General features: G+C 58.4%; 1 protein-coding gene across 1 annotated transcript; it reads left to right on the top strand.

Annotated features, from left to right (window-relative positions):
* Window positions 1-1,899: 1,899 nt before the first annotated feature.
* KLHDC8A (kelch domain containing 8A) lies at window positions 1,900-6,319 on the top strand (the record flags this gene model as incomplete). Its single annotated transcript, XM_080632957.1, has 5 exons — window positions 1,900-2,275; window positions 3,569-3,733; window positions 5,275-5,490; window positions 5,828-5,929; window positions 6,126-6,319. The coding sequence occupies 5 exons, from the start codon at window positions 1,900-1,902 to the stop codon at window positions 6,317-6,319; spliced, it is 1,053 nt and encodes a 350-aa protein (XP_080489083.1).
* Between the last annotated feature and the right edge of the window lie 3,451 nt (window positions 6,320-9,770).

The raw sequence follows: 9,770 nt of genomic DNA, 5'->3' as shown, positions 1-9,770 counted from the left end.
AGAGCATCAGTGATTCATGAAAGCCCCGCTCCAGAGCGGCTTAAGCTGCCCAGGCTCCCTGAGCTGATCCAGCTGCGGGCAGTGATGCACATCAGATGAGAAGGGATTGAAGGGAGAGGAGCCCGGCAGCTGGTGACCTGAGCCATTGTCTGCCCCTTTCTTCTCCTCTTTATCATTGCTTTGTGTTCCTTTATGCTGTGCGCATGTGCCTGCTGCTGGGGGGATGCGGCCCATGGAGGTGTTATTTATTAACCACCTTCTTGATGCAATAAATGGTGTTCAGCTGACTATTTGGGAGAATAAATGACAATAAAAAGCCCTGCTCGGATGGATTGGGTTTCCCCCGATCATGTGGGAAATGGGTTTGAAGGATCTCAGCCCAATGGTCTGAGACCTGTTTCAGTGATGCTTTTCCATCGCCCTCCTCCCATCACACTCTCAGAGGAGATGTAGGAACTAACATGACCGTGGAAAATGATGTCCCCTTCAGATGGGCCCTGCAGGCTGAGCCCCACGGAGGAGATGAGTCGGGGGGGTGACATTTTGTACCTGAGATAACAGCGAACACCCTGCTCTGAGGGATGCCTCTGTCTCCCAGCTTACCTGATAAACCCAACAGGCACCCCCAGTGCGCTACACACAGGGTGAGTCTGGGGTGCAACAGCCCGTGTGTGTGTGTGTGTGCATCCCTGGGCTGGACCTGCCCCATTGCTCTGTGCTGTGGCCTGTGACAGCAGCAGGATTCCGGCTGGGATCATCCCAAGTGTGACGGGTGATGGCAGGCGGCTGTAGGTGGCTGTTGCTAAGCTACAGGCGGTGCCTGCTCTGGCTGTCAGGGCTCGGGGAGCTGCAGGGCTGTGACAGGGCAAGGGATGCCTGGGGGGGGACAAGGCCTGTTCCTGGGTCAGGGAGTCTTGCAGAGCCCACGGCAAGGGGTCTGCATGGGGAGAAGCGGGGGCGATGCTGCCCTAGCCCGGGGCTGCGCTCACACAGGAGTCTGCTGCCTTTGGGGCTTTTATGGCAAGCGCTGGCTCTGTCCTGCAGTCCTGTGTCAAACATTCCCATGCTGGAGAGGCTGCTGCCTCTGCCAGGGATAGAATGAACCCCACTTGGTTTTAAGGGCACCGAGTTACACAATGAAGGTGGAGATGCTCAGTGCAAAACACATCTCATTCCATGCTGGGTGAGGGAGCAAGCTGCTGCCTTTGTTCCTTTCTGTTTGCCCTCTCTCTGTCCTCCTGCTCTAATGAACCTCATCTGCGTGCTCCCGAGAGAGGAGGTCAATGGAACACCATGGGTTCCCAGCGGAGCCTCTGCCTCCCCTCCCTGCACTGCTCTGGTCCCTTCCGGCTCCGTGCTTGGGCTGCAGAAGTGAGGGCTGGCTCTTGCCTTCCCCAGGCAGGGTTTGCTGGAGCGGCTTCTCCCCAGGATGGGCACAGGGTCAGGGGGAATAACCAGGACAGAGAAGGAAGAAGTAAGGGAAAGGTCCCCAGCAGGCAGGGAAACAGGCAGGGAAGTGAGCAGACGCTTGCAGCCCCCTCACTGGGAATGTCGCCTAGGGGTGGGGATGCTCGGGAACAAACCGGCTCCAGCCTCTCCTGCCTTTTCCTTGTTATCCCCATCCTTTGTTTTGTTTCATTTCTAGGACCAGGCTCTGCACAAGCTTCTGAAGCAGATCCGGAGCTGCAGGATTCATGGAGACACAATGAAAGGTACCGGCCGCTGCTGCTGTGTGTCGGGGGGTGGCAGAAGGGACCGGAGGCTGCTGCCAGGGATGCTCCTGCCACAGTCACTGTTTGCACCTCACGTTTCTCCATTGCTTTTCCCCGCTCTGTTTCACAGCATAGGCAGCCCCATCCCGCGGGCAGGCACCGCTGCTCTGTGTCCCCCCCAGCCTCCATGGAGCTCGCTAACAGCAAAGACTTCCAATGGAAAACCCTGGCCCCGCTCCCGAGCCGCAGGGTCTACTCCACGCTGGTGGAAGCTGGGGGGCAAGTGTTTGCCATCGGGGGCTGCGATGACAACGGGGTCCCCATGGACTGCTTCGAGGTCTATTCCCCTGAGGCTGACCAGTGGACATCGCTGCCCCCCATGCCCACGGCCAGGGCTGGGGTGGCCGTGGCCACCTTGGGCAAGAGGATCATGGTGATTGGAGGGGTCGGAGTGAATCAGCTGCCGGTGAAGATAGTGGAGATGTACAACACCGATGAGGGCAAGTGGAAGAAGAGGAACTCGCTGAGGGAGGCGGCCATGGGCATCTCTGTGACGGCAAAAGGCAAGGAGCATCCCAATTCCTGCTGTGTCCTTCCTGGCCAGGCAGGGGTGCCTGTGGGTGGTGAGATGGAGAAGGGATCCCATCGGTTGGTGCATCAGGCACTAAAGCTTTCTTGCTTGCTGCAGCTTGTGTGCCGCAGGTGCTGGGAGAACAGGAATGATGCTGCTGGCTGAATGGGAGCCACAGAACAGCTCTCAGAAGAGAGACATCTCTGCTCTGAACCCAGACCCAGCCAGGAGAGAGTCAGCTTCACATGGGCTCAAATCATTGTAGAAGGAGGGGAAGGGGCTGCCCTCGTGGCTCAACTCCTGCCTCAAACAGGGCTGGTTACATCCCTGCCGGGCCCTGCCGTACCAGCCCATCCCATTTATTCCATTGCAGAGCAGAGATGTGGATGTGGATTTCCTTTAGCACGCTCTGCCCTGCTTTGAGCCTGGAGCTGAGCTCAGGCAGCTTCCCACCCTGCCTGGGATTAGGACTCTAATCTGCAGGCAGCATCTCAGAGAGCTGCTTGGCTTCTCTGCTTAAATGGATTTAAAAGCTCCCGTCAAGGAATGCTTAAAGATAATATTTACCATCCTGGAGATGGATTTCTCTCTGGGTATGAGCTTGCCTGACTGATAGAGCAGGGTCAATGTGCTGTGAGAGGCCAGGAACAGAGAGAGCTGCCCAAATCCTTGCAGTGTGCGGGCTGGTCTCTGCTTTTAGAGCTGCAAGGCCAAGGCTGCTCTCACTGCTCTCCTGCATCTTGTCTGCAGCATGGGATGCTCGTTGGAGGAGATGATGTGGGTGCTGTGCAGGTAGGGGTTGATTTGGAGGGCCAGGTTTGCCATTGGTGGATGGAGGTGATGGGGAACAAGGAGCCCCAGCACCTTGTGTTGGCTCCGAGCCCCCTGTCCCAGCTTGCAGAGCTGCCTCCTGTGCCAGACCTTGCTGGGGTGAAGCAGGAGATGAGCATGGGAGCAGCAGCCCTGGATGAGGGAGTGGGGTCGGGGAAGAGCATCCACGTTGCTGCAGGACCAGCATCATCCTCTTGTGCCCCAGGGCTGGGAGCTCGGTTGTGGCTGCCCCATCCCTGGCAGTGCTCAAGGCCAGGTTGGACACAGGGGCTTGGAGCAAGCTGCTCCAGTGGAAGGGGTCCCTGCCCGTGGGAACTGGAGGAGCTTTAAGGCCCCTTCAACCCAACCCCGGCTGGGATTCCAAGGAGTGACCAGTTCTGTGTCATGGGGGGTATTTCTGATGCTTCCCTATAATAACTTTGTGGGATGCTCTTTACTTCTTGGCCCTGTCCAGACTACAGGGTCTATGCAGCCGGTGGGATGGGATCCGACCTGCGGCCACACAACTACCTGCAGCACTATGACATGCTGAAGGACATCTGGGTGTCCCTGGCGGCCATGCCCACACCCAGGTACGCTGCCACGTCCTTCCTGCGAGGCACCAAGATCTACGTGCTGGGTAAGAAGCAGTCCTGCCTCCCCTCCTCCTCCTCAGGGAGCAGCTCCTTTGCTCTGGGCACTGGGAAGAGGCTTTTGGGGACGTTCTCCTCCATCTCTGCCTGCTCTCTCGTGCATTCAGACACCCCGAGCTTTGCAGATGGAGGGGCTGGTGCTGGGTTTGGGTTCACAGCTCCACAGCAAGCACCCATGAGAGCCCCTGCGCCCTTGAACACCCTCAGAACTCGCCGTGCTGGGTGAGGGACCTCTCCTGTCCCATCCATCCATGGGTGCTGGCAGCCAAAGGTGCAGTTGGTCTCTGCTCCATTCTCAGTCCTGCGACTGCACCAGAAGCCCTTGGGCTCAATCAGGGTGTTAAAATACTTCCATACATTATGCATCAGCAAAGCACCACCCAGCTTCAGAGAGGCTCTGCCTTTGTAGCTGCTTTGGAGGCTGCTATAGGTGGGCAATGTCAGACCAAGCCTTTCGCAGGGGACGACCATAGAATGATTTGGGTTGGAAAGGACCTTAAATCATCCAGTTCCAACCCCCTGCCATGGGCAGGGACACCTCACACCAGACCGTGTCACCCAAGGCTCTGCACAACCTGGCCTTGAACACTGCCAGGGATGGAGCATTTACCCTGTCTTTGGGCACCCTGTGCCGGTGACGTTCATTAGAAAGGGAAGCCAAGGCAGGGGACCACTGCTGTTTGCTCATGGCTCAGGATCAAGATGCACAAGCCCTGATTGCTCCAAGCCTCCACAGCCCTGCCTTTCCTTAGGGGTTACCAGAAAGGACTCTTTGATGTATTTTGCACTTTGCTTGCTGCTGGCAACCAGCCTGTGGGGCCGGGGCAAGCCCACGCTCTGCCTTCAAAGGCATCCGAGCTGCAAATGGCTGCATCCATCTGCTGTGATGGAGGGAAGGATAGTGTGCCCATCCCCAGCCATGGTAGCAGCAGCTGCTCTGGCTCTGCTGCCCCACTGGGAGCTTGGCAGCAGGGCTGGATTGTGCTGGTGCTGGGTGCATCTGAATTGCAAAGGCTCCCCCAGCGCTGCTCCCTGTGGATGTGTCTGGGTTAACGTGACCACTGCTGCTAGCGGGGAGGGTTCATGCACCGAGAAATGAAGCGTTTCCATGGCGTGAACCTGCAGTTAAAGGAGACCCCCCCTGCAGCCCTGCCCCAGCTCTGGGGCAGCAGCACCGGAGGGACCTGGAGCTGTTGGAGCGAGGCCAGAGGAGGCCATGGAGATGCTGCGAGGGCTGGAGCAGCTCTGCTCTGGAGCCAGGCTGAGAGAGCTGGGCTGGGGCAGCCTGGAGAAGAGAAGGCTCCTGAAGGGGAGACCTGAGAGCAGCTCCAGTGCTTTCCTTCTAACCCAAGCCACTCAATGAGAGGTTGCCTGGCTCAGCGTTCCCTGCTGCAGGACTTGGGCACCTGAGGATCCCATTTCAGCAGCTCTCTTGCTCTCTGCCTGCCCCGGGAGGCTCCTTTGGTTCCTGCTGCTGTTGCCTCGGTGCTGTCAGCCAAGCTGACCCTTCCCTCTCCCTGTCCCGCAGGTGGAAGGCAGTCCAAGTACGCCATCAATGCCTTCGAGGTCTTTGACACTGAGACCCGGTCATGGACCAAGTTTCCCAACATCCCCAACAAAAGGGCCTTCTCCAGCTTCGTGCCCACTGAAGACAAACTCTTCAGCCTCGGTGGCCTGCGCCAGGGGCGGCTCTACCGGCAGCCCAAGTTCATGAGGACCGTGGACATGTTTGACATGGAGCAAGGTGGGGGCTGTCCCATCTCCATCCTGTCCGAAGGAGCATTATGGATGGCACACAATGGGGCTTTGCTGTCTCTGCAGGCCATAGAGCGCTCATCCGCTGGGTTCTGTCACCTGCTTGCTTTGAGCTGGTGCTTTGAGCCCAGCATCAGGGCAGCAGAGGAGAGCCCCACGATCCTGGGTATCCTGGTGTGGCAGTGAGGAAGCTGAGCCCTATGTCCCGGGGTTTCATTGCCCCAGGGTGCAGCAGCAAACGGCACTTCCACAAGCACGTGGGTCAGAGAGGCCGATGGTGTCCCAGGAGCAGATGCTCCTGTAACGCCCTGTCCCATCCCTTCCAGGTGGCTGGATGAAGATGGAGCGCTCCTCCTACCTGAAGAAGAGGCGAGCAGACTTCGTGGCTGGCTACCTGAAAGGCAGAGTTGTTGTGGCCGGGGGACTCGGTGAGGCTGTGGGCACGGTGGTGATGCTTCAATAGTGCATGTGGGTCATGTGTTATCATTACAGAGGGGAGAGATGCTAGCTTGAGGGAGCAGGGAGAACAGACCCCATAGGGGATGGTGTCCAGAGCACAGACCCTGTCCCAGAGCAGACAGAGGATGCTTCCTGCTGACCCCATCCCTCACTGTGTGCTTCCAGGAAACCAACCGACCGTCCTGGAGTCCACGGAAGCCTTCCACCCCGAGAAGAACAAGTGGGAGAGCCTCCCCCCCATGCCCACCCCGCGCTGCGCCTGCTCCAGCATCGTGCTCCACAACTGCCTGCTGGCCGTTGGGGGGGTGAGCCAGGGCCTGAGCAGTGCCGTGGAGGCTCTGTGCATCTCCGACCCCTGACCACGTCCTGCCCGCAGCAGGACCCTGCCCCTCGCTGCCTCCAGCAGTGGAGGTGATGCTGGGCAGCACCCCGGGAGCCGGCAGCCGGGGCGCCTGGTCCTCCCCTTCCCGGCTGCTGCCATTCCAGCCCCATGGAGGGGAGGAGCACGTTGGCCCCTCCAGTTGTCTTTGGAGCTCTATGGGCAATCCCAGGGGAAGGAACTGCTCACAACTGCGTTGGGAGTATCCGGACAGGTCAGTGGTGGTTCAGGGAGAACTGGTGGGATGTTGTCCTCTTGGAGCATCCTGGGATTGTTGTGTGCTTCCCGGCACAGATCCTCTTGGCTTGCAACCAGGGAAACCCCTACCTTGCAGCCACATTCTGGGGATCATTCTTTTGCCTTCATAGCAAGGCTTTTCCTGCAAACCTGTAGCATTTGACTGACAGCTGGAGCTGCCAATGCTCCTGGGAGGGATGGATGCACAAGTGACTGTTTTGGCCAGAGAGAAGACCTTCCTTTTGGCACAGGACTAGCACAAGTACTGCCTTTGGTGGGTGTCATGCAAATGTGGCCTCAACCTCTAATGTTCCAAATTGGTTTATAGCTCCTTTAGTGATTTGGGATCCTCTTGTCAGCCCTGGGAGAAAGGAGGTGATGGTTTGCTCAGCAAAGCCAGAATTCCCTGGCTATCGCCTCCTCTTTGATTTCCTGCTTCCCAGGCACTTTGCAGGAGGGATGTCTGAACTGTTGGGTACCAGTTCTAGCTCATAGCTCTTGCACCATTAAAAGCTGTCTGTCTTCAGAAACGCCCTTGGAGAAGCCCTGTCTGTGCTATGGGCTCCATCGGGGTTACGATTGCTTCAAAATGTGGGACCCAGACTGAAAAGGGGGAGAGGGGGCAGTGCAGGTGGCTGTAGCCAGTGATGTCCCCCATGCTCTGGGTGCTGTCCCATTGCGAGGGCCAAGTTCTTCCCTGTGAGGGTGCTGAGGCGCTGGCCCAGGGTGCCCAGAGAAGCTGTGGCTGCCCCATCCCTGGCAGTGCTCAAGGCCAGGTTGGACACAGGGGCTTGGAGCAAGCTGCTCCAGTGGAAGGGGTCCCTGCCCGTGGCAGGGGTTGGAGCTGGAGGAGCTTTAAGGTCCCTTCAACCCAAACCGTCCCTGACTCTGATCCTCCCTTTAAAGCCGTTCCTGGCCGCGGGAGCAGGATCCCGGTGCAGGTGGAAGCTGCGGGGCCCCGCCGGTGCCGGCCCCGCTCCCGCTGCTGCGGAGCACCGAGGACACCGTGCGGCGGCCGCGGCAACGGCACCGGTTAGGGGGGGTGTTCGTGCTCCAGGCCCCGGTGAGGATCACGGAGCCCAACGGAGGGCTCTAGGGTGAGGCTGCAGGGAACGGGGCGCCGGGACCCGGCGTTTGGGTCTGAGAGCATCCCTTGGGGGTGGAAGGTGCTGAGAGCATCCCTCTCCTCGTGTGCAGCCCTGGGGGTGCTGCCTCCCTGACCTTCATGAAGCATCCCTTTGAACTGTAGGAACTGGAGGAGGATGGAGGGGAAGAGGGAGCCTTCTCTGCCAGAACAAGCCCATGTCTCCCAGCACAGCGAACCTCCATTCCGGCTGCCTCTGCACAATGAGAGTCTCTGGCTATTAATGAAGGGTTTTCCTTTGTCCTTAAGGAACCTTTCCCACACACAGCACAGCCTGGTGCTGCTCTGCTCTCCTTTCTCATCAGCACTAAGCCTTGTTATTGCGGCGAGGCCGCTGGCCAGGGCTCAGGGTTCAGGGCTGCTGTGCTGGCTTTGTTAAGCTGGAGCAAGGGGAGGAGGAATCCGCTCCCTTTGTCTGGCTGCAGCACAGCTGGAGGCTGATCCTTTGCTTTCTGCCTGCAGAAAGGCTGGAGAGAGTGACAGACAAAGCAGTGTCATGGGAATAAACCCGCTCCAGGGCTTAATGAAGGGATGTCAGGGGCTGGGGACCAGGCTTGGGGGGAGACGGTTGGTAATCAAAGCTGGGGATGTGCCCAGCATTTAGAGAGGGAGAGACAGAGCAGCTCTGCAGTGAGGGGCAGATCCAGGTCAGCTGCCTTTGTAGTGGAACTCAAGCTCCCATCACCAAGCAGGATGCCTGGTGTGGCCCAACCAGCAGATGCTGTGGTGCTGGGTGCTCCTGCCTGGGGGTGCTTTTCCCTCTGCACAGCCAAGTTTTCCCTTGCTGTAAAACTCTCCCAGGAGTTTGTGTCCACGTCTATCCCAAGTCCAGGGCTGGGGGCTTCCTGGGCACCGTGCTCTGCAGCCGTGTCCTGCTCCATCTGCTGCCTTCTCCCCAGATCCTGCGGGGAAAGGCAGAGGCTCCATACACTTCCAGCACACCCCTGTGCTTCCAGTTAACACCCGTCTGAGACCTACCTGTTTGCTCCGTCCGTGCGCTGGGCTCTGCTTGTGGGAGCCCACTCTTGCCCTGGAACAGGCTGTGTGAATCCACATAACCAGTGTGAATGACCCAAAGTAAAAGGAATTGGATTGCCAGGACTTGGAGGTGTGTGTCCCATCTACAGCACTCGCATTGCACAACCAAACTGGCTTGGTCATTGCTGTTCGTGACCCCCAGCCTCTCTTGGACTTCCTTGCTGTTGCTGGACTTCTCTGGTGGTTCATCCACAGACTCCTCTGGAGCAAAGGCATTTCCCATGGGAATGATGAGTGCCCAGCTCTTGAGCACCAGGTTATTGAAAGTCCTTTCTGGGCTCATCAAAGACTGGAAGGAGATGCTGTGGGACTCCAGCAACAGCCACGCAGCCTCCTCTGAGAACCAGCGGCTCTGTGCTGCCCTCCAGGTGATGGAGGACCCTGAGCCAAGGCTGGGGAGCAGATTCAGTCGCACCTTGTCTCTGTGTATGTGTCCTGGGGGTTGTTTTCCAGCTGGGCTGGGCCGAGCAGCACTGGATGGGCTCCTGTTCTCCTCTCAGTGCTCTGAACGGCAGATGGCACCCATGGGCTGAGCCCAGGCCGGACCAGCGCCTCCCGACGGGCAGGGGGATGGCGGTGCTGGCTCCCAAGTGTCGTTGGGGCTGTGCAGGGATCTGGCTAATAAAGATCCAGCAAATAGTTTGAGGTGAGGATGTTGTGCATCTTCTCCAGCTTTTCATTCCCACAAACAGGCATCGCCTCTGACTCCAAACACCTTGCAGTAGCTACGGCAGAGCTGAATCTGCTCTCAGTCCCCCGGGAACCCTCACAGGGAAGAGCTTCTGCCTAAGAGCTCACCTCAGTCTCTCCTGTGGCAGGTTAAAGCCATTCCCCTTGTCCTGTACCTACAGGCCCTTGTCCAAACAATGTCCTGGGACACTGGGCAGTGTTCCCCAAAGCCACCTGAAAACAACCCACGGTGTTCGCTCCTCAAGGCAGGGAGCTCAGTGAGCTGCCACCCTCATCTCCCACTGTGAGCATCACTGGTGGCTGTTGTCCAACACTGATGCCA

This window comes from Psittacula echo, assembly GCF_963264785.1.
Source record: "Psittacula echo genome assembly, chromosome: 22".
Lineage (NCBI taxonomy): Eukaryota > Metazoa > Chordata > Aves > Psittaciformes > Psittacidae > Psittacula > Psittacula echo.
This window is presented reverse-complemented; position numbering and strand designations above follow the sequence as displayed.